Source organism: Ambystoma mexicanum, chromosome 10, assembly GCF_040938575.1.
Source record: "Ambystoma mexicanum isolate Mex_15411 chromosome 10, UKY_AmexF1_1, whole genome shotgun sequence".
Classification (NCBI taxonomy): domain Eukaryota; kingdom Metazoa; phylum Chordata; class Amphibia; order Caudata; family Ambystomatidae; genus Ambystoma; species Ambystoma mexicanum.
This window is the reverse complement of record NC_090932.1, coordinates 174,087,711-174,112,979: the sequence shown is the minus strand read 5'-3', so window position 1 is coordinate 174,112,979 and position 25,269 is coordinate 174,087,711. Positions and strand designations below refer to the sequence as shown.

The 25,269-nt window shown below is 49.3% G+C and overlaps 1 protein-coding gene across 2 annotated transcripts in view; it reads left to right on the top strand.

The window, feature by feature from the left end:
* The window catches only part of VDAC3 (voltage dependent anion channel 3), a 593,996-nt gene extending 576,952 nt beyond the window's left edge, over positions 1–17,044 (top strand). For both annotated transcript variants that reach the window (XM_069617658.1, XM_069617659.1), the window contains exon 9: positions 16,562–17,044. In XM_069617658.1, coding sequence (XP_069473759.1) covers positions 16,562–16,653 — 92 coding nt within the window. In that variant the 3' untranslated portion in view covers positions 16,654–17,044. The remainder of the gene's footprint in view (positions 1–16,561) is intronic.
* Positions 17,045–25,269: the final 8,225 nt, after the last annotated feature.

The window sequence follows — 25,269 nt, the reverse complement described above, 5'->3', positions numbered from 1 at the left end:
TTGCTAATCCACCACCGGGCTGGGACGTAAATGTTGTGTTAAGTAAGCTTATGGGACCACCTTTTGAGCCAATGCACAAAGCTTCCCTCAAAGACCTCCCTTACAAGGTTGCTTTTCTTATAGCCATTATGTCTATTTGGAGAATAAGTGAGCTTCAGGCTTTGTCAGTGACTGGACCTTTTGTCATAGTACACAAAAACAAAGTGGTCCTAAGAAGACACCCGTACAACAATACACATACTACTCTGCACCTCATAATTCGGCATCACGGTTAGATTTCTTTCTAGTGTCGCAGGCGTTCCTGGGTCAAATTAGAGGGATGGACATACAAGCCCGCACTCTATCAGAGCAAGCTCCTGTGTTGCTGACGCGGGAGGGAGAGGCCACCCTAGAGATTCAAGAGTTTGGGGCTCACAGACACGATTTTCAGAGAAGGGTTGACAACACCCATAGACTCGTATTTCGAATTCAATGAAGGGTTAGAGGAGTGCATTGCCTGGGAATCTGGGATCATAAAAAAAAAAATTAGGAGACAATTGGCCGACGAAAAGAACGAAATTCGGGCTCTGCAGACGGCTTCTGCTAGTCCCTCAAGAGGTGAGCAAGCAGAGCTACTGCAGTGACTTCGGAAATTTCAGGACTTGGTGCAAACGGAAGTAAAGGATTAATGGGCAAGACGCCACCCCGACAATATGGGGAGGGACAGGCCCTGGGCCGGACGCTTGCTAGGGTTACTAGGATATATAACCTTGAGGGGAGGATCTCGGTGATGGCTGATGAACGTGGGGTGGATAAATTTGAAGACCGGGAGATATTTCAGCAGTTATCCAATTTCTGTAAACATCTGTACTCTACCCAATCACAGGTCTCCCAGGCAGAAATAGATTCATATCTAGACCAGGTGGGGCTGAATTGGTGCTCTGGAGAGCGGAGGAGGTGGCTGAATCGCCCACTGTCACTGGAAAAAGTCATTGGAGCAATTAGAGCCTCAACGTCCGCAAAGTCACCTGAACCCGATGGGTTCATAGCAGAATTTTATAAACACTACGCCGATAAACTCGCCCCCTACTTACTGCATGTGTATCAGCAGGGTGTGCTGTTGTGACAGATCCCAGACTCTCTGAAGGAGGCGGTGATGATGGTGCTGCTAAAGCCGTATAACCCGGTAATGACTGCTCATCCTATCGCCTGATTTCGCTCATCAACCCCGACAATGAATTATTGTCCAAAATTCTGGTGACTCGATTATCGCCCTTAATGTTAACAATAGTCAGGGCGGATCAAGCAGGCTTCATCCCTGGGCGGTCCACGTCGTATGGACTCGGGAGGTTGTTTGGTCTGATGGAAGTACTGCCGCAGGACGATCCCGCAATAGCAGCTTTACTTAATGCCACCAAGGCGTTCGACTCAGTCGAGTGGCCGTTCCTGTTCTGGCTGCTTCGCCGGATGGGCGTGGGGGGACAGTTTCTCACCTTGGTCTCCTTGTTAAATAATAATCCAACAGCTAAGGTAAGAGTGAACGGGCAGGTAACGCCACCAATAGTGTTAGAGCGAGGGACGCGTCAGGGATGTATGCGTGTTGGGGAGAATTCTCTCTTTAGGCTGAATTTCCTAACCTAGTGAGTCCCCCAGCAGCTTTGCTGTATTCCTGGAGATTGTTTTATTCTCCTGCCAAGAGTGAGACTCTTTTTCTCCCACTCTTGGACATGATTTATGGTGTTCCTTTGACTGTTAAATGTGTTTTATGGGCTATGGGGTCCTTTACTCCATAGGGTCTCATGTGTTTTTACTATGTGTGTTACACAGCACCCTCCGTGCAGTAACACAGGGGTGTCATAGTGACACCCCACCATAGACTCCATACCCTGGGACTGACTACTGTCTCCCAGGGCATGTAAAGTCACCATTGGCTTTACTAGTCCCAAATTATTAACAGAAACCAGTACAAACCATCATATTGTGGACGTACTGGTCGGGGTAATTCGATTGCCCCGGGGTCTGTTAGTCGAGGGGCACGTCTCCGTCCCCCCTGATCGAGTTTTGGCTGGTGGCAGTGGAAACTACTTTTTATATTCGACCGCGAATATTTTCCTATGGGATTTTCCCATTGTTCGAGGCTACCAACTTTAATTATTTAATTCTCATAGCCTCGAACATACCGCCAGTTTATTTATTTAATATTAATTCGCCGGTTGGTATTTTTTGCCAAGACTCGATTCTAAAATGGCGTTTGTGTTCTCTTCTGTGATTCCAACCCAAGTCGAGCCCTTTGTTCCACTTTTTGGCGGGCTTCTCCACAGAAGCCTCCAAAAGTGGGTCCCACTCTGTCTGGGTACCACAGAGGGTGTGGGAGTGGGTTTAGGCACCCTGGACTGAGTTACCTTAGTAACTCAAGTCGCACTCTTGTGTTATTGGCCCCGGCTCACCACTTAGCATGTTTTATTGACAGCTAGGCTGAGTGAATGGGGGTATGCTGCATAAAAGCAGGGCTTTGGGGACTGGAACTTCAGAAGTCGCCACAGGACCTGAGAATCCGACGAGGGAGAAGCTGAGCAGACCTACCACGACGACACCACCGGTGGAGCCCTGCAGAACCGACTCACCACTTCCCGACAACAGAGAAGATCTCCCGGCTGGAGAGGCTTCTCCCCCTGACTGATGGCCACAACCAGTTTTGCCTTCTCTTCGCACCCCAGCCCGGTTTGTGGTCGAACTGCCCGTAACAAGCACCCCGGCGGCCGGATAGCCACTCCCCACTGAACCGCGAATCAACGGACTGCTCCTTGTACCTGAGAAACTCTGCGGCTGGTTTCTTCCCTGGCAGTGCAACAGACTCCTGTCTTCCTCCACGACGAGATCCTCTCTTCCCCCGGACGAAGCACGGACTTGCATCCGCTGCCAGGAACAACTGCCCCCGCTGGAGTATTCTCGCCACTTAAGGTACCGTGTCCGCCAGGCCTCCCTTTCTAAAGATTGCTACAAGGTAATGATAACCCCTTAACCTTCTGGACTGGGCTGGCCGCCTTGACCCTCTAACTGGTCCCTTTCTTTGGTCCAACTCCTTTTTGAACCTTTACAAGACTTTTGTGCACTGCAACCGTGTGACCTTGGACACATTTCGTTTCGATCCTCTTAAAGCGGATCCGGCCTACTGACTCTGAATTCACGGTGTTACTTTGCCTTCCTCTCTTGTCATGTTCTTGTAAAAGTGTTGGGATCTGTTTCAACCATTTCTCTGCTCTTCTCTCCCTTTTTAAAACAAATTATTAGAGTGCCATCTACGTTAAGCACACTAGCGGGGGTTCCTCCATGTGGCGTGGGCCTGTGATGGGGTCAGGAAGTTCTGGGAACAAGTGTTAGAGGTCATTAGCGGGATTACTGAGCAGAAGATAGAACCGGACCAGATGATGGCATTGTTGGGTTACACAAAACTGATGCACAAACACACTAGGAAATTGATGAGTCTACTCCTGATTTTGGCCAAACGAAGGGTGGCGATGCTTTGGGGTGGGAAGCAATGCCTGAAGATATCACAGTGGAATGCAGACATCCTGTACTGTAATGACATGGAAACTAGATGGGGCAATATGTCGGGCAATCGCTGCGGGGACAGACATATGTGGGACACAATACCAAGTACATAATGTGCCTTGACAAAGCCCAAGTAAGTGCAAAACAGCAGCACATGCAGAGTATTGTTGGCACACATTGTTTTTGTAAATAAACAAAGAAATCACGCACCAATCACCAGACAAGTCAAAATCTAAATGTCAAAGTGAAATAATTTGTGTAATATTGATATCTGTTGAATGGAAAAAAAAGTAGAAACAATGCAAATTAACTTATGTGGATAACAGGATTGAGAAATATAAATAAATAAGTGTCTAAACTATATTCAAACACTAACAAGTGTGTACCTCACAAGTTATTATACAACTCGGAAACGTGTGGGGACTCCCGAAACAAAAGCGCAAATGCTCAATAGAAAAAAAACACAACCTCTGTAAATAATCGGACAGACTGTTGAATTTCGGTTCCTACTGAGCCATGCAGCCACTGACCCCCAATTGAATCTAAACAGGTCAGCTACAAAAAATACCCAAGAAGGAAAAACAGGGACACAGACTGATACAACTCACCCAAAATGATACCCATAATAGACACCGTTCATTGGACATCCACAATAAGAAACTGCACAGACCAATTGGAGTTATTTTATAGAATGTACCGGGGGTGGAGGTTAGGGGGGGGCAAGTTTCTGATGCTTGTGAATCTGCTTAGAATTGCATGCTGTGTATATATAGCAACATCTAGTGGTAATTGCAGAGTATTGCATCTCTCTTTCAAAGATCGAAAGGGGACGTCGACATGGGCCTGACTGTAAGACTATCCCTAACGTGGCGTGTAGTGTACCCAAAATCCCTCGCGCGTTGAGGTCCCTCGGATTGTTTTTTTCCACCCAACTAGTTGGTCGCTTTATGCGGAGTTCGCAAGAGTTAATATTGTTTACTTTGTCGCACGACCTTAGGTCGTCTGGTCTCCTGACTACTTCTCTTCGATGACTGCCTCGTGGGCTTCCTGCCGCCGAAGACATCCACAACTGTTTGGCGGCTGGTGAACTGCTCGACGTCTGTCGACTGCGTGACCTCGGCCCTCCGGCCAGGCCCTTACAGTAGGGAGAGTGGGGCCCTGTGTTCATTCTTTTTCAAGAATGCATTTCCTTTTCCCTTCTCTTTCCCTATTTGGTCTGGATGCCGACACCCTCTGCTATGGAGAGGATGCTTTTTAAATTGTGTCCATTGTGAAAACGGCAAATTCCAGTGGAAGGACACCCATTGCTGTTTCAATCAGTATCTAGCTCGAGACCACGACAAGCGTTTATGTAAGTCCTGCAAGCTCTTTTGTCGCAAGACATTAAAGGATAGGCAGACTAAATGGTGGGCAGCCTACGCAATGCAGGCCGAAAGCCATTTCCCCGTTGGCACCGTCGCTTCGGATGACGAGGAATCCATCGGCAGCCATGGCTCTGAATTGGAAGCCATTGACCTTTCGAGGGAACCTTCAGGCTCCCAAATGCCTGCCCCCGACAGACAGGCCACTGTCTCCATTATGGGGAGTTCAAACCCTGGTGACAGGGGGCACACACGCACCACAAAGTACTAAACACACAACCCCAAGGCCTCCTCGACGGAAGCTTTCTTGCCCTCCATGCAGCCGCCCTCGCAGCATGCGATTGTGCATACATCCAGAAAGGGTGTTAAACCAAAAAAGCACACGGGCACCGAAACGCCGTCCAGGCGCACACAAGCACCTAAGGCTTCGGTGAAATAGACAACCGCGACATCAGGCGCATCAAAACCTGCCATTCAGCCGCCGAATATCCGCGAGAGTCTTGCAGCTATAATTTTGGCCGCGGCAGAACAGAAGGGAACACCCTCTTGTCGAGAGGAGTATTCAAAACCCCACAGCCTCTCTTGAAAGCCTTATTAGGAAAATCTCCCCCTTCTAGACAAACCTTTCCACCTCCAGACACATCTGCATCTTCCCTATGGACTAGGGAGAGATTTGAAAATGATATGGACAAAATGGCCCAATTTATTGATTTCTCAGACAGATACATCACTCCCAAGAGACCTAGAGAAGAGGACTCCTTCCCCATTCCACAAACATTGCAGAAACTTTCAGTGTCTGTACAAGGCTACCAGGAGGATATCCTAGATGTCTCAGAACAGGAGGAGACCTATGAGGACATAGGTCCATTTGCTCAGGACCCAGCTGACCAAGAGCCAGGTTGGGATCAGGATCAGTCGGGGATCAGGGCCCTTGGCTATCATCTACACCCCTGACCCGGACATCATTTGTCTAGACCCACTTTCTTCACCTCCACAAAGGAGTCGTCACCTGTGGATGACCAAATGTTGCTCAATGTCATGTTAAAGACGGGGGCCGATCATTTCGCGATCGCTACACATGAGGCAGTCACCGACTCTGTTGAAAATATCCTCAAGGAGAAGCCTTCCACTAGTCAGGCAATCCCCTTGCTTGGTTCTATAATTAAGCACCTAGCTCCTTTGTCATCACTGTGTCTCACACGGGCAGTCAACCCTTGGGTTGAAAAATTGTTTCGCCCTTCTCATTCTGGTCCCTTGTACATACGGGGTCATGCCACACCGGACTCCCTGGTGGTTACAACCACTAGAAAGAGGGCGGCGGGGGTTCCACTATACACTGCTGAAGCCCCTCCAGATAAAGGTTGGGAGAAACTTTATGCCCCCAGGAAATATATCACTACCTCTGCAGCCTATTCAAATAGGATCGCAAACAATACGAATCTCCTGACTAGCTGCAGTGACTTCCAATGAGGCCTACTCCAGGAAGGGCTTCATGAGGTCCCAGAGCACATGCGATCACGCCTGCTGGCCGTCGTGACTGAGGGCAGACAGGTGACCCAAAATATACTTAAAAATACTCTGGATGCTGCTGAGACTGCTGGACGCACCCTAGCCGAGGGGACTCTACTTAAGAGACACGTCTGGCTGAATAACTCTGGTTTTAAACCAGAAACTCAGGCCTCTCTTATTAAAAACCCGTCGAGGACTCCAACCTCTTCGGTAAAGCTGTCGATGACGCCCTGGAGACTGCCAAGCAAGAGCACAAAACGTTGAAATCACTGAGCCAGATCACAGCCAAGCCATTCCAGCAGCTTGGGGGCTCGAACTCTTGCCATTTCTTTCGTGCACAATCTTTCTCCCAGTCTCTCCATGGACAATATGGCTCTGGAAGTACCACCTGGTCCACCCGTCCAAGGCTCTTACGGTAACAGCCGGTATCAGCAGAGGTGTCTTCGTCGAGGCAAGGGTACAAGCAGGAACTCTACTCCAAGAGGCTCCCCGGCCTTCACCTCAAAATGACTTGCCGATTCGGGTCGCTTGTCATCATTCATTCATACTTGGGAGGGGATTCACATCAGACCAGTAAGTGTTAAAGACTGTTACCCACGGCTGCTGCATCGAATTTCACTGGCCACCTCGATACCACATGCTGAAGAGCAGACGCCTATCGCCAATACACCTGCACATCCTGCTGGAAGAGGTGCAGATCCTTCTGGAAAAGGGCGTTGCAAATGTCGTCCCCATTCACCAGGTAAAGGAGGGTATGTATTCAGTGTACTTCTTTGTACATAAAAAGGATCTCACCATGCACCCTGTGTTAGACCTGCGCCCATCGAACAAGTATGTCAAACCGCAAAAATTCAGAATGACAACACTGCAGGAGGTAATACCACTGTTGCTGCAAGGGGATTACATGGCCACATTGGAAATGAAAGATGGTAAGCGTGAAAATATGGGTATTGGTCCCTAAAAAGTGTGCCATGATCGCTAATCCCTGCGTCGCCAAAATCAAAAAGTGAGTGCACCCGTTAGCACCTACAAGTAATACAGTTTTAAGCCTACACGATTGGCGTGCCTGTATGCAAAGCCATGCAACTGTTAGGGTAGATGGCCTCCTGCTTCTACCTAGTTCCACACACGTGCTTGAGCATGCGCCCCATGCAAGAGTGGCTCTTAAGCCAATGGTGTCAGGCCAGCGGCCAATGGGACGATCTAGTGGTTGCATTGGCAGCCCTCATTCAGTCTCTGCAGTGGTCAAGGGAAAACCTTCTGCAGGGGAAAACCTTCACCACCCCTGCAGTAGAAGCCACTCTCACCACAGGGTGGGGGCTCACCTCCTTCATCAGACAGTGCACGGCATGTGGTCCCCAGTGGTAGCAGCCAATCACATAAACTTTTTGGAACTGCTAGCAGTGTTCAAGGCCCTGAAGGCCTTCCAAACACACCTCCAGGGGAAGTCAGTTCTAGTCCTCACGGACAGTACTACGGCCATGTATTACTTAAACAAGGAAGCACTCACTATCTAGGGCTATCCAAACCGTCCCAGAACATATGGAAGTGGGCTCTCAAACACAAGATGTTCCTCCTGTCACAACATGTCCCAGGGGAACTCAATCCTCTGGCCGACTTACTCAGCAGAGACTTCCCTCTACCCGTAGAACACGAGTGGCGACTGCACAAGGACATTGTACTCAATGTCTTCGGAAACTGTGACTTCCCAGAGGTCGACTTGTTCGCAACTCTGGAGAATGCACAATGCCCAGATTGTGCCCCCAGGTATCCTTAGAACCGCTCCAAGGGGCACAATCTCTGGATAACATGGTCAGGGAAGTTTGTCTACGCTTTTCCCCCCGATTCCCCTGCTCAACAGGATAGTGCGCAAGATGCACCAAGAGCCAGTGAGGATGATTCTGGTGGCCCAGATGTGGGCCCGCCAACCTTGGTTCTCCCATCTCATGGCAATGTCAATCTCCCCTCCTGGGAAGCTGCCATGCCCTTACAACATGCTGTCTCAAGACCAGTGGGGAAACACTACATCCATACCCTCAAACTCTCAACTTAGCTGCCTGGCTCCTGAGGTCATAGTTTGGGCACCTCCAACTCCCTCAAAGATGTATGGACATACTCCGAGAAGCACGGAAACCTAACACCAGGCATTGCTACTCCAACAAATGGAAGCGCTTTGTCATCTGATGTAATATCAGGGGCATTAATCCTATTGAATGCACACCTAAACATATTGTCCTCTACCTAACCCACTTGTTAAATTCAGGTTTTGTTTTCAATTCACTAAAGATCCACGTAGCTGTGCTTTCGGTGTACACCACATCCCAAAACAAGGTTTTGTGTTGGAAGATTCCAGTATTCAAGCATTTATGGAAGGAGTAAAAAGGCTTCATCCCCCTATTTCCAACCCAGCTCCCGGGTGGGACCTCAATGTTGTTCTCACAAGACTAATGGGGCCTCCCTTTGAACCAATGCACAAGGCTAACCTTAAAGCACTCACCTACAAGAACGCCTTCCTGGTGGTGATCACCTCTATAAGGAGACTTGGTGAACTGCAGGCCCTTTCAGTTCAGGACCCATTCGTCATGATTCACAAAGATGCAGTGGTTTTGCACACACACCCAAGTTTTGCACCTAGATTTTTCTCAAAGTTCCATGTAAACCAATCCATATAACTACCCCCCCTTTTTTCAGAACCCCACTAATGTGGCGGAAAGAAGCCTCCACACACTAGAGGTGAGAAGAGCGGTTATCTATTATCTGGAAAAGACAAAGCCACTAAGGAAAACAAACAAGTTCTTTATTTCACTGGCAGCTGGTAGAGAAGGGGACCCTGTCTCTAATTCAGCTATCTGAAAGTGGATCGTAAACTGCCTCACACTGTGTTACACTCTTGCCAAGAGAAATCTGCTCTTCACGCCTAGAGCACACACTACTCTGGGCACAGGGGCTACCATAGCATTCATTTCAAATGTTCCTCTTGAATCCATTTGCAAAGCGGCAACCTGGAGATCTGTGCACACCTTTACACAACACTACTGCCTAGATACACACTCGAGGTCTGATTCTCAGGTGGGAGAAGCAGTGTTAGGACTTCTCTTTGCTACTGTTCCTTCACACATCCCACCACCATCTCTGGGTACTGCTCGCTATTCTATGCACAGCATGTGATTCTGAGCAGATTCACAAGCATCAGAAGACATGCATTACTCACAATAATAGCATTTCTGATGATTGTATCTGAGCCAAGCATAGTCAAATATACAATAAGTTGCTCGCCCACTGAACAGTTTTTTTTGTGCTACATAGACTGTTTGTTAAAGGTTAGGGAACACATTAATTTCTCACTAGCTTCACAACCTACCCCTGTTGTTGATACATTGCCCACAAACTAAGCCATATAGGCAGTTTGAGATGTGGGTCTATGGCTCCGAATATAGTGCACGAAATCCATGTGATGCTAGCATTTCGTTGTCAGGTAAGCAGGGGTAGTACCAGGCCATGTACTCAGTTTAGAGTGCATAAAGATGGCGATACAGTAATAAAGCAATGTGGTGTAGGTTACTTGGAGACGGCAGTAGAATAGTAGTGATACAGGCAAGTGGTCCAGTGATACAGGCAAGTGATACAGGCAATGCAGTATGGGCAATTAGGGAGGCAAGTAGTGACGAGGATGGCAATACAATGCTTGCAGGTAATAAGACCGGAACGCGAGTGCGACAGTCCGCAGTGCTATTGTGGTGCACATTAATCAAGATGGACCATACCGGGTGGCAGGCACAGAGGTAATACCATAATAGTAACTTTCAGTATCATCACGTAAAGGCAAACCCAGGTAATATATTGTTTGCTATTTTAGAAGTACAGAGGCATGAGGGACGGCGGTATACCGGCATACGGCAGTGTAGGATCAGTAGTTGCCAGAAATGCTTAAGCAGGTTGATGTCACCCATGGGCTGAGTTAGGCGAGTAGCGCTAAGAACAGAGACGCTTAGCTGTTAGATTGTAGACATTGCAAAGTCAAAGAATTAGAGCCAGTCTTATTGATAAGGTTCACAAAAGTAAGTATCTTGCTGTAGTACCTTAGGCGGAGGGAGCGTTGTCGCAGCTCCAGCAGCCACAGACGGGGACCTTTGGTCCAGGCCCTTCAGCTGCAGGTGCTGGCTTACGCCTGCCAGCCTTGTTATTGGCTTCTTGTGGGGATGACCGCCCATCAGTATGCAGCGGTAGCAGGATAGGTGGGACAAATGAAGATCTTGCTGAGGACTAATGCTTCGCCCATTTTGAAAATGTTTAGACTGCCTTAGGAGTGTTGGAGGTATTTTCATACAACTGGAAGTAGTCGTGCACAGTGTGTTCACACAATGGGAATCACAGATTACACTTAGGCAGGATGTATAAAACTACAATTATTTATTTGCCAAAACACACTATAGAAAAATGGCTACTATTAAGACGGGTTATTACACACCACTAGTAACAACAGATGCATATATACATTACCTTATTGTAGGGTATAATATATATCACAAACTCCTGTAAAGGAAAGCTAATGTTATTATTATGCACACAAGGTCTACAGAGAATGATCCCTAACTTAAATTGTCCAGCCCGGGGGCACTTCCAAAGGCTCTCCTTTGAAGGGTACCGAGCAGATGTCAGCAATGGATGTTCCCTCCACTCCAAGGATCGCAGCTCCTTCGCAGGACTTCTAAAGATCTTCAACAAGACGGGGCTCCTCTGGGACACCAGCAGAAGTTGGTTGCCAGGCTTCCTTCAGTCAAGTCTCCATTTTCTTCGCAGGTTTCACAGCTGGATCGGATTCTTGGCTCCTTCAGGTTTCAACAGGATGTCTGAGGAATGGTTGCAGGGGTCCTCTTCTTATCCTAAAAGCCAGGTAAGAGCTGCTGCCCTCAATAGCAAAGGACAGGACTAGCCTACACACAGCCCCCAACAGTGGTCCAATCCGGACCACTGTCGGGAACATTCATGCATACCACTCAGACACACTGAAACCAGTTTGTGGATTGGGTCCAGACTGTCCCAGCCCACATCCTGCCAGCAAACACACACAGCCCTCCAGTAGCCTGCCAAAAGCTACTTTCCCGGGCACTGGAAGTCCTTATAAGGATTTTCCTGGCCTCTGAGGCCAGGAAGAAGGCTAAAGAACAAAATGGCAAAAGGACAGGCAACAAAAACCATGTGACACGGCCATGTTTGGTCACTAGGCACAGTTAGTAGCCAAATGCAGTAAACGCAGTAACGCTAAAATTAAAAGTCCCAAAAGTGGGAAAAAGTCACTGCTGCCACCAGCTTATCCTTTAAGCACACCTAGAGTAATCAAAAATCCTCTGAGTGTTAGTCTAGGTAAAAACAAAAATGTACCCCATTGTACTACAGTGTAAGTTGCATTGTACAATGATAAAAGGTTATCACAAGTGATATAAAAGTAACCAAAAGTAGTAACACGACTAAGGGAAACAATGTTTCCCAGTGCAGACAGCCTGAAGGACATGTCAGTTTCCCCATAAAATATGAGCAAAATCCAGTGTAGTGAAGCTTGAGGCTTCACTGCACTGCAAAAAGAGCAGGACAGAATCCAAAATACACATTTGGGGCTTCCATAAAGGTGGATGGAAAGGTGTGCAGTAAAGCGAAATCTTTCCCAACACCCAACGGCTCCGCAGCTCCTGAGTCTATTCCAGATCATTTCTGGTCAGGGAGAAGACCGGGGGTTGGAGACCCATCCTGGACCTGCACCGTCTAAACAATTACTTCAATGAAATCCCAAAAATCCAGGATGGTTGCGTTGCAACACATGCTCAGCCAACTGGAGGAAGGGGCTTTCTTGACGTTTTTGGGCCTAGAGGATGCATACTTCCATGTCCCCATCCACAGGAAACATCGGAGGTTCCTACTGTTCGTGATACAAGGTCAACTCTTCAACAAGACAGGGCTCCTCCAGGACAGCAGCAGAAGTTCAAGACCTTACCTTTCAGCCTAAAGTCTGCACCAAGGGTGTTCACAAAATGCCTGTCCCCGGTGGTGGCCCACCTGCGTCTGCAAGGCATACACATATACCCGTACCTGGACGATTGGCTAATACGAGCCGGCTCCTGGGAACTGTCCACGAAAGAGACCGTCTGGCTACTGACGGAGCTGGGGTTCTCTTTGAACTATACAAAGTCCTGCTTAATGCCATGGGAGAACAGGCTGTTCCTCAGCGCCAGACTCCACACAGTGGCTTGCTTGGCATCCCCCTCAGAGGAGAGGCTAACGGTCATTCAAGGGAAGGTACAGGGGCTGTCATTGGCGAAGACGGACATGGTTCGAGCCATCAATTCTTTGTTGGGCATGATCTCGTCCTGCATTTACCTTGTCCGTCTCTGCAGGTTGCAGATGCGACCCATACAGAAATTCTTGGATGCACGTTGGATACAAGTGTCCAGGAATTTTGGGGACAAGATCCCCCTCAAAGAGAGTTCCGGCGGGCGATTGAGTGGTGGGGGGTACGCTTCCATATCGCTCAGGGGATAGGATTTCAAACCCCGCCATACCAGGAGATGGTCACCACAACGCCTCTCTGCAAGGTTCGGGAGCTCACACCGGACGTCTTCACGTCAGAGGTCTGTGGCTTCTGGAGGAGAAGGATCTGCACATCAACATCCTGGAGTTATGGGCAGTGTTCTGGGCCCTCAAGTCTTTCCTACCGTTTCTGAGATGCACGGTGGTGAGGATCTTCACGGACACCACCATGTTTTACATCAGGAAACAAGGGGTCACTTGATCCCCAGCGCTCTCCAAGGAAGCTCAGGACTTGGGATTGGGCCATCGGACAGGGGGATGTTCCTCGTCCTGTTCCACCTGGCAGGTGTCAAGAACACCATTGCCGACTCCCTCAGCAGGGAGCTGCCCTCCTGCCACGAGTGGGAACTTCGTCAGGGTCAGGTGGAGCGTCTGTTCATCAGATGGGACAGACCTTCGATCAATCTTTTTGCCACGGTGGCGAACTCAAAATGCCAGACTTTTGCCAGCAGGTGACACCAACCGAGGAGCATGGGGGATGTGTTCTCCTTCCTGTGGGAAGTTCTGTTTCTGTGCGCCTTTCCCCCGTTTCCTCTTTTGTTATACGTGTGGTCCACACACTGTGTCGGTGCAAGATGATGCTCATCGCCCCGGGGTGGCTGAGGCAGATTTGGTATCCAGACCCACTCAGCCTGTCCTTGTTGCCTCTGGTCAAATTGCCAGTACTTCCGGATCTGCTCAACAGGGAGGGATGCGCAATCCTTCATCACGACCCAGGATCTTTGAACCTGAAGACATGGCTCCTGCAGACTTAGAGTTTGGAGGTTGAGTTGCCAGTGGACTGCAGGGAGGTCCTCGCCAAAGCCAGGGTGTCGTCAGCTCTAAAGTGCTATGACCATAAGTGGAAGCGTTTTGCTATGTGGTGCCCGTCACCGGAGATTTACCCATCAGCGAGCCATGGCTCCACAGATTCTTCTATCCTTGCTGTCCTTGGCAAAAGCTTGGCTGGCTCACGCATCCATCAAGGTACACCTGGCGGCCATCTCACGCTACACCAGATCCCCAGGAAGTTCCTTGCTGTGGTCCCAAAGACTTGTCAAGATCTTTTCCTCCGGTGAAGGCGCCTTCCCCGGCTTGGGAACTCAACATGGTCCTGACAAGACTGACGGGGGCATCTTTCGAACCTGTGCATCAAGCCCCACTCAGTTTCTCTCGTGGAAGACAGCATTCCTTGTGGCCATCACTTCAGCCAGACATCTAGGTGAGATCCAGGCCCTATCCTGCAAGCAGCCATATCTGACTTTCCACTAATCAAGGGTGGTACTGCGTACGCACCGCACTTTCATGTCAAAGGTTCTGTCAGAATTCCACCTCAACAAGCCTTTGGTGTTGCCTGTTTTCTGTCATCGCCGGTGGAGAGGGCCTTTCCTTCGCTGGACGTTGCTCGTGCCTAGAAGTTCTACGTGACACGCACAAACAGTTTTCGGAAGACTACTCAATTGTTTGTGAACTTTGGACCTTTGAAACATAGGAAGGCCTTGTGCAAGGCTTCCATCTCAACATGGTTCTCGGGCTGCATCATGCACTGTCATCGGCTGGTGAACCGGCCTCTACCGGGCCGTCAGATAGCCCACACCACCAGTGCGATCGCTGCGACAACGGTGTTCCTTTCTGGTTTGCCCCTGCTCGACATCTGCAGGGCTGCAATGTGGAGGTCCACGTATAACTTCACGAAATTCTACTCCATCGACAAGGCTTGGCCAGGCAGTTCTACGCAACCTGTTGCCTGGAGGTGAATCTGTTCCAGAGGTAAGTGTTAATTGCTTCTGTTGAGCCTTGGCACCTCATGTGATTGTGTAATGTGTACTGCTGGGTATTCGTTATTCATGAGCATGTGAATCCATGCCAGACCCGTTGCTGGAGAAAGTTTAAATTACCTGTAACTATTGTTTTCCAGCATGGGTCTAGCATGGATTCACATGACAACCCTCCCTCTGGCCCCTCTGCAGCTCTTCTTGGTCATACTGCAACTTTACATGCTTACTAAATCTGAAGATGACTGCCAGAGGTGGGGCTTAAGGAGAGGACTGTCATTGAAAGGGGGCAGTATGACCCAGAGGGCAGTGACTGGTTGAGAGGAAAAATACAGTTTGAAAGTGAAATTCTTTTCTTTTACCGAGGATTCCCAGCCTGACAATGAGGAATATACATGAGCATGTGAATCCATGCCAGACCCATGCTGGAGAACAAAAGTTACAGGTAAGTAACTTAAACCTTCTCTCCTACTGGATTTCAGGGTAGAATTTTTGTTAGGTCTTATTGAAGCCTCAGACCTTTTTCAGGACAACCAAATAATTTCAATTTTCGTTATGTGCTAGTGTAGTCAATGATCCTTTAAAGAGCTGCCAACATTTTAGGGGTCATAGCATTCCATCCAAGAAAATATTGGGAACCTGCGACAGAGGAAACTGAAACAGAAATACTCTGTTCATTTTAGACACAAACTTCAGGAATTCATCTGTTGGCTCTAGTAAAATCATAGAACATCTACTGCAACTTTACCTTTAGGATTCTAGCATGTAAGGGAACCCAAATGGCATGTGGTTGCTGAAAGTGGAAAAGTCCCAAATGCCACAGCCATGAGAGAGGTGGTTTAAAAAGTAAAAATGGACAATTGAAAGTATCACTTCTTCCCAAATCTGCTCTTGAATGCATGAACCAGCTTTGCCAAAAGGAGCTGAATCATTTCCTAAAAAATGCTAATGGTACTGAAGTTTAGTGTAAGAAAATCCTTTTTAGGCGCTCTGTCTTTCTGCTTCACTGAAAAGTTTGGGTGTGTCCGATCTGAGCGCTATGGCAAACTTTGTGAAGCCAGTATTCTCTCTCTTGAGAGAATTTAGTCTTCTATATTATATTGTAGTGGTAAGGCCCCTGCACCGGTACAGTTGAATGGGAAGACGCTCCAATCATCAAACTGAAAGCGCTGGAAGCAAATAATGCCAGACGAGAGTTTATGAAATCAAGGGTGAAATCAGTAAGGGACAATGGTGGCTAGTGAATAACAAGTGATCCTACGGGATGATAGTATGTTTTAAGAGACTGTAGGGGATAGCAGACAACCGGTCAGATTATAGGGTAGAGGGATATTACAGAGGAAAGTTTTTAGGATGTTAGACTGTTTCCTGTAGGAGATTATACATCTAGGAATATAACCGAGACAAGGCCCTGGTGTTTAGTTTAATGTTTAAAGCAAAATAGGGAGTAGGCTTATGACTGAAGGTCAAAATATAACCGTATGAGGTAATGGGCCAGTTATCATTTGTAAGAGATCATGGGCTGGCACATCAATTGGATGCTTACATTAGAGTCACAGCCATATATAACAGCTTTTCAGGATGCTCCGCACTACTCAGACATGGACAGAAAATTGTTAACCCTTGTTGCAATTAGGTGCAGGCTGTTCCACATAGTTTCATAGGCAGAACTACATGAAGTGCATACGAATGCACATGTCCTGATTTTTACGAAGATGTGAGCACATGTTGCTTTGATTTTCTTTCTCATTTTGGTTCTGTTCTGCCTCTTTCTTCTATGCTGTTTTATTCTTACAGCTGTCTAAATCTCCTCCCTTATTCCAGGTGTCAAACTGACTTTGTCTACTCTTGTGGACGGAAAGAACTTCAATACTGGAGGTCATAAGGTGGGTCTAGCCTTTGAACTAGCGGTTTAATGACCTGATTTGCTCCGTAACCTCCTGAGCCCTCTCCGGAAATGAAGCCACAAGAAAGAAACCCAACAAGTCTGGCCTTACAATTTTCCAAAAATGTGAACTGTTCATTCTTCCAAAAATCATTGCTGGTCCCAAACACTAAGATGTAATGTGCAAGACGTTCACTTGGGGATTTCAGTCTGTGCCACATGTCCGTTTAATTTTTTCAGTGTTATTTTACAGTTTTTCATCCATTACAGTGTTGTCTGACCTTTTTATGCAGGGGTTCAATGCCCCTCTTGCACATACCCACAGCCTGTACATTGTCCCTGCATGTCCGACTCATTTTTATTGTAGTAAATGCTTGGAACTTGATCGAAGTCTAAATAAAATCTTCATATTTGGAACAAAACCTATATCTCTTGTATTAATGGAATACCTATATCTCTTGTATTAATGGAATGTACACAGCACAGACCCAACTACTTAGCAACTTACAAAAAAATGGGTATAATATATCAAAATGAAACTAGTAGGTGGGGAGTGGACGAAGTTCTAGCAAAGGATGAACATGCTACAAGATATTCCTCGAAGAGCAAGGGTTTCAATTTCTTTCTGAAGTACAGAGTCTTATTTCAGTCTAATTTTGCGATATATTATTATTTCAGATTTCATCCCGATGGAGTGCAAGCAGTCCCGTGAACACACTTAACCCTACACCCCCTTACATTTTATGCGCCTGAGGTTGTGCTAGACTGTATCTCTGGGACATCAACTTAAATTTATCACTAGATTAACCTTGTTGAACACAGCATGACCTGTATTGAAATCTTCTCTAAGGAGCGGAGTTTTAGTTTTGGACTTTCTAGCGGGCTGCTTCCTGAAAATACTCTATGTGCTATACTTGTTAGCAGAGCATTATTGGAATGGCTGATGCCCAAGGCTTCTGAGGGCATTATTGATGTAGCCAACTAAAACAACCCTACTCGATGAACATCTGATATTTCATTTCGACAAGTGCATTTGGTTTGTTGGCCTAGTCAATCTGTAAAAGCTGCATACGTAGTTAGCTGCCAGAATGTTGCTGGCAGTGTCCCGAGTTGTTCAGTCATCTTAGCATTGTTTCTAGGGTTGAAGGGTGGATGTTAAATTGCCTTTCCTAGGGGGGTTGGAGATAGGATGGCACCTACTTGAGCTTAATCTATGTGTTGTGGATACATTCCTTACTGCAGACCAGCTTTTTGACGGTTGCCTGTTCTCGGAGCATATCCTGAAAATTGGAGATAACCTAGGTCTGGATGTGAGTGCACAGACTTGGGTTTACAATGCCATTTCCATTATTTCGTACTCTACATATGAGTGACAGACTGTATTGCTCTTTACACCTATGTCCCATCCCCCTTCCTCCATATTTACGGATGTCTGACACATTGGAATGGGACTGACACATTAGCACAGCAAAAAGCATTTTAGCACAGCACAGCTTCTTCCAAATTTGAATTTGGAGGTAGAGCCGCATGCTCGTGCAGGGCCTGGTCCCAGCACAGGCTGACTGCGTCCATGGCATTGCCTGCCATATTGTTTTTTTCCATGCAAGCCTGGCCTCTAGCATAGCCGTACTCTGCAGCACTTTATGCTCTCTCCATTCATTTCCCTTTCTTTATTCGCCCTCCTGTCTTTCCTTCCCCTGCTTTATGTCACAGTTAAAGTCGACGTTATTAATTTGCCTATTGTGCAAATGGTGTTACTTGGAATGGGCCAGCACTTCCTCTTTTTGCAGTGTTTCGGTGCCAACCACCATTGGCCGCATGTGCAGTCTGCGAAGCACATTTGCACTGGGCCCCGAGTAATAAGTTGTAATGCTAGGTGGAAATCTTCCAATCTATACCCCCGGATCGCCTCTGACTCTTCATGGAGTTTCACAGAGGAAGGCAAGTGAACACCATATATTTCGAGGGCACCCTGGTGCAGTGACTCCTTTCTGCAAGATGCTGCGTCCGAGGGGGATAGTGCAACTCCTTTAGCAACTTCACACCATGTTATAGAGGGCAGCCCTAAGGTTTCCAACTAATCCTACTAGCTCTTCTGCTGATGACCTCAAGGGGTCCTGTGCCAGTGCACGCACAGAGGGCTCTGTGGGGTGTCATACTGGCTGTGTGGATGGGGCTCTTCAGAGTCTTTACATGGGCCCAGAGGGCTCTTTGGTTTCCACTGGAGCACTCTGAGTTGTCAATCGCCTCTCCCAGGTCTTGGCCCAACGGTGTGGCTGAGACTAAGATGAGGGGCACCGGCAAGACCAAACAAGCCCCAAAGTCTTTAAGTGTGACAAAGGGGGCGTGGCTTGGAAGCCATGTGAAAGGACGTGCCTGTACGGGAGCTCCCGCTGATCCGTACATAATCCGACTGATACCGCACAAGGACCGCTGTGATTTGGCAGAAGGTGGGAAGACTGTGAACATGAAGTCCGGCTGCACGCGAGGACACATTTTTACACGGGTTCGTGGTGCGCACGTGTACTTAAGAGCCGAATGAAGTACTGGTGGCGAGATCACGACTGACGACAAAATGGCCGCCGCCGCTTGACGAGGGGACAAAGGAGCGGTGGATTGGGACCACAGCATACGTGCGCCCTCTCAGCGGAACAAAGGGGGCAGCGCGACCTAGCCCATCTGGGGGGAGCGCCGTACAACAGCGGTGCCCGAGGCTGTGGGGCGAGCTGGGACTCTCAACTGAGTCGTGGTGTATGGGCACGGTGCCTCCCTGCCCTGACCCGGAGCGCTGCCAGAAGGACGCTCCTGACTGGAGATATGTCGAACAAACCTCTGAGGGCGAAGAATAAGCAGCCTACGCTCGACGAATACGCCAAGACGTCGCCCGGCCTGGAAGGTGCCAGGAGCAAGGATAAAGCTCAGACCAAAGAGATGGCCGCCGGGGGTGCGAACCAGGGGGTCCTCGCTGCGATCGCGGACCTGAAGGCAACGTGGGAGACCAAGCTCCAACTTGCTGTGGTCGAATTGAAAACTGCTTTGGAACTACAGGTCGGGGCGGTGCAGGAGTACGTGAACCTCCTGAGGCAGGATGTACGAGCCCTTGCTGAGCGCACGGAAACTCTGGAAAAGGAGATGGGCCCTACTGTGGTGGACTGCACTGCATATAAGAGCGATATCCATGCCCTGGTGCAGCGGGTGGGTAACTTGGAAAGTAGGGCCGAAGAGGCGGAAGGACGCGCTCGGAGAAATAACGTTCGCATCGTGGGCCTGCCGGAGGGGGCTGAAGGCCAGAACCCCACGGAGTTTATTGAGAACTTGCTGCTGCAGGAGATCACTGGGGGAGCCCTGTCGCAGGGGTTTGCGGTGGAGAGGGCGCATAGGGCCTTGAACAGAAGACCACGGCCGGGGAACCCACCTAGGCCTGTGATCGCCAAGATCCTTAACTATCGGGATCGGGAAAGGATCCTTGAGCACTTTCGTAAGGGGGGCACCATACAGCGAGGAGAGGCGACCATTACTGCTTACCCCGACTACACCCTGCAAGTGCAGCGTAGTCGCATGAACTTTGGGGCGGTCAAGAGGCGATTGCGGGCAGCGGGGTACAAGTATATGTTGCTCTATCCGGCCAGATTGAAGATATTCTTTAAGACTAAGACACTGTTTTTTGACACTCCGGAGGAGGCCATGGAATGGCTCGATGCACAAAATTGTCCTCAAGAGCCAGATGAGCGGATGGCGGATGGGACGGGAAGAGATAAGTGACGCTGCGGGCCCGGTTGGGCGATGAATATTGGGACTGGAATATAGTTGGTGGGACTTTGTTATGGTAGTGTATGCGTTAGGACTTCGAAACATGGTCCATGTGTGCGGATACGGAATTGTGGGAGGGGAGCCTCCGGGGACTGTTCTTTGTACCCCAGTTTGAGTTTAGGTTAGTCACAGTGTGTGGGGTGACACCCTGTCGGGTTCTCTACTTGGGTTCCAGAGAGAACCGAACACAGGGATGCCTGAGATCCAGGGATGGAGCTGGGCAGTTGGTTGGGTTAGGGGGGTGGGGTGGGTCAGTTTTTATATGAGCCTGGGAGAAGAAACTGGGGATGGGGGCCCTTGCGGTGGGGGGGAGGCGAGTGGACCTGGGAGAGGGATGGGAGCTACTGATACATCATGGGGGACGTTAGGATACTAACGTAGAACGTTAGAGGGCTTAACAGCTACCTTAAGCGTAACAAGGTCATGTTGTACCTAAAAAGACAAAAGATAGATATCGCCTTGTTACAGGAGACACATCTGACACGGGATAAACTGGAACTGGTGGGGAGAAAGTGGAGAGGGACTGTAGTTGGATCCACATATTCTGCCTATGCTAGAGGTGTGCTGATTTGGGTTGCACCACATGTCCCGTTTAAGCTACTTGGGGAGGTTGTGGAGTCTGATGGGAGGCTGGTCATGGTAAGGGGGCTTGTGGAAAATAAAGTAGTGTGCGTCATAAATACCTATGCCCCCAACCGTGACACGGCGACATACTTTAGGACACTGACCACTAGACTGGGTGAGGGGATGGGGGGTCCTGTGATTTGGGGAGGGGACTTTAATTGTGTACTAGACCCCAAGGAGGACAGGTCAGATGACAGGGTGGACAGGCCCAGCCCGGCGGCTAGGGTACTGCAGGCGCTGCTGGTAGACCTAGGCCTGGCAGACGTGTGGAGGACGAGACACCCTGGCGTGAGGCAATATTCGCATTACTCGGCCCCGCACCAGTTACACACAAGGCTGGATTACTTTTTCGCCACTCCGGACGTTGTCGCGGAGTGTGACCAGATAGACTACAGGGCGAGAGTCCTTTCGGACCACCCGCCCCTGGTCATGCGTTGGCAGCTTTGTCCTCCACGTGCGCGAATTCCAACATGGCGCCTTAGGGCGGAAGCGCTCAGGGATCCAGTCTTCAGAGAGGAAGTGAGGGAGGAGATAGTTGCTTACTTTGAAGCGAACACAGGCAGCGTCAAGTCGGCTGGTACTTTGTGGGAGGCCTTTAAGGTTGTAATGAGGGGGGTTGCCATTGTTAAATCCAAAGGATTAATGGGAGGAGTCCTGGCAGATCTGCGGAGGGCCGAGATTGAGTTGGAGAGAGAGCTGGGGGAGGGGGAGACGGACATGGAGGAGGTCATTAATTTGCAACAGAGGTGCGCAGAACATTGGGACAGGCTTTGTAATCTGAATTACAGGAAGTATATTGAGAGGTTGCATGCCGGGGGAGACAAGACGGGCAGGCTTCTTGCTTGGCTGTATAAGAGCGAGACCCCAAGATCCCCGATCCGATCAGTTATCACTGAAAAGGGAGTGGAGCAGGACACCCAGGAAGGGGTGAATGGAGCATTCGCAGAATATTATCAGACATTATATGAGGATCGAGAGGGGGGAAGCCGGGAAGAGATAGAGGTAGTACTTGAATACATAGGCCTGCCCAAGATAAGTGACGAAGAGCGAGAGGAGATGGATGCTCCGATCACTCTGGAGGAGCTGCAGGAGATTGTGCGGCAGCTACCCACTTGTAAGGCCCCAGGTGCAGATGGGTTCCCCAGTGAATTTTATAAAGCGTATGGGAAGGAGGTGCTCCCGCCCATGCTGGAGATGTTTAATGAAGCGTTCGAGGTGGGGCGGCTGCCGGAATCACTCAGGGAGGCGATTATAGTACCGCTCCCCAAACCCAATAAACCGGGGCATGATTGTAGCTCCTACCGGCCCCTGTCGATGCTGAACCAGGACAGCAAGATCCTGACAGCGGTCCTGGCGGCCAGAATGCGGAGGGTAATAGGCAATCTGATCCATCCTGACCAGACGGGCTATGTCCCGAACAGGAATATTACTCACAATCACAGGCGCCTTCACAGGGTGGTGGAATGGGGGAGTAGTGAGGACAGTGAAATGGCAATAGTGGCGCTGGACGCGGTTAAAGCGTTCGACTCCGTCCGATGGCCATGGCTGCTGGCGGCTTTGGGGCAGTTCGGACTGGGACCACGCTACATGAGGTGGGCCGAGTTATTATATAGTGCGCCTCTGGCTAGGGTCCGTACGGGTGCAGTAGTGTCAGATAGATGGCAGTTAGGCAGAGGTACCAGGCAGGGATGTCCTTGGTCCCCAATGTTGTACATACTGGCCCTCGAACCCTTAGCAGTTTACCTCCGGCAGCAGTATGATCCGGTGGGCATAGAGGTGGGAGGAGAGTGCCATCTTATATCCCTGTATGCAGACGATATGCTGTTATACCTGAAACATCCAGAAGAGAATTTGCAGTATATCTTGGAGGTATTGGAGAGGTACGCCTGGTTGTCCGGCATAGCGGTTAACCCTCAGAAATCCGTATTATTCCCGCTGGGCAGTTATGTGGGGATACCGGCGGAGAGGTTGCCGGTGCTGCGGATTCCGTGGGCAACGAGCTCCTTCCGGTACTTGGGCATTGACGTGTATCACACGACCGAGGAAGAACACAAGTATAACACTGAACTAGCTGTGGGAAAGATTGAGAGGTGCATGAGGTTCTGGGAAAGATTGCCTTTAGCTATGATGGGTCGCGGAGCTATGCTTAAAATGGTGGTGCTGCCCAGACTCCTGCAGTACTTTAATAACATCCCGTACATGATACCTAGGAAGTTTTTCGCTAGGTTACATAGCGTGTGTAGGAATTTCCTGTGGCACGGCACGTGCAACAGGGTCGCATTATGGAAATTGCAGAACTCTTACGAGAAAGGTGGCGTGAAGCTGCCGAACTTTGAGGCCTATTATATTGCGGCGCAACTGCAATATGTGGCCAGGTGGCTTTCAGATGAAGAGACCCCCGAACATAGGCTGCTAGGGAAAGACTGTTCCCCCTTCTATCTGCGGGAGGTGATTTGGGTGACTGGCTCATGGATGAGAGAGCGTCCTAAAATGCTAGCCCTTGGCAGGAATATATGGCGGCGTGCCTGTCGGATGATGGGTGACCCCTTGCCGTGTATGCCGCAGTTCCCTCTGATCGCCCTGGCAAAGGAGGACGGGCAGCTGAGAACTATTATCCGGACGTATTGGGAGTCAGTGGGATTGACCACTATGGGCGACATCTGGCAGGATGGGACCCTGATGGAGTTCGATGAACTGGAGGCAGGGTCGGGACTACACAGGGGTCAATATGTAACATATCATAGGGTGGTCCGGGAGGTCCGGAGCATGTGGCCCGAAACTACTTTGGCCGATGAACCGGATGCCACGCTGGAGACGATGTATGACGCATCAGAGGGTGGACACGAGGTCTCTAGGTTGTACGAGATGTTGATGACAAAGGTTGGGAAGGATTTGGGGCACCTTAGACTGGAGTGGGAAGCGGAGATGGGGGCCCCGATGTCGGATGGGATGTGGGACCGCGCCCTGGGGTACCACAAAAAGGTATCGAGGAACGCCAGGTTCAAGCAGATACAGCTCTATATTACGCACAGGGCATATATGACCCCCCTTAGAATTTCCAAATTCCTAGGTCGTGGGCGCCAGGCGTGCCCCAAGTGTAACGAAGAGAATGCGGACATGATACACATGTTCTGGGCGTGCCCAGTGATTGCAACTTACTGGGGTGAAGTGGCGCGGAGGCTGGCAGGGAGGGGTATTACACTTAAGGTGGATTCGGCTTGGGCTTGTCTGCTGGGAGGGTATCCCAGGGCGCGTAAGCTTCGACATGTTGAGAAACTTAAAGATCTGGCCTATGTGCTTGTCAAACGTAGGATAGCCATGGAGTGGAAGAAATGTCACAAGCCGCGAGTGGAGGTCTGGTGGCGGGATCTCCAAAAATGGGCGGATGCCGAAACGACAGCGTGGCAAGATGGCAGTATGGCAGGGGATGGGGAAGAAATAGGCTCTCTCACGGCATGGAAGTTGTTAGCTGAGATGTTTGGTGCGGGATCAGCCTCGGCTGGACTTGAGAGCGATGAGGCCCCACCGCACGGAACGGACACTGAGGGCGCACACTCTACAGGCTCATAGGGGGGAGGGACGGGGATTGCAGTGCCTTACTTTTTGTTTGTTTGGTTTTGTTGTTTGAAGTGTTTTATTTATGTTTTGTTGTAATGTTGTTTGGTTGAGATAAAATAAAAATATATTTAAAAAAAAAAAAAAAAAAAGTGTGACAAAGTCCATTGCGAACAAAATGGTGGTGCGCCACGAAGCGAGACCAGGCACAATTCATGAGATTCACTGCAGAAATTTGTCCATGAGCCCGATGCACCTAGATAAGTTTCAGGACCAGTTTTACTCCCACCTACAGTACCTAGTTCATGGTTTGTTCCTTGCCCTATCTCCAGCTCAAGGCCACAAGAAGCACCTTTGGGAACACCAATTAGGAAGAACTCGCCTCATCCCAGCAACACCAGGAGCAATATCAGAGACCAACCACTGATGGACTGGTCGATCAGGTTACGAGAGCTTGTAATTCCTTCTGAACTCACTAGGGGCGTCCCAGTGAATGGCGGAACAGTGAGGGATGAAGACCAGCCGTTGGCCTGCCTCTTTACCTATGAGCGTTGGTTTGCTGTATCCTGCTACTTGTCTGTAAGTACCCTTAATTGCTGCTTCTCAGCTGCACCCTGGCCATACACTTCTCAAGCTATCTCTTCCTTTCACTTCTACT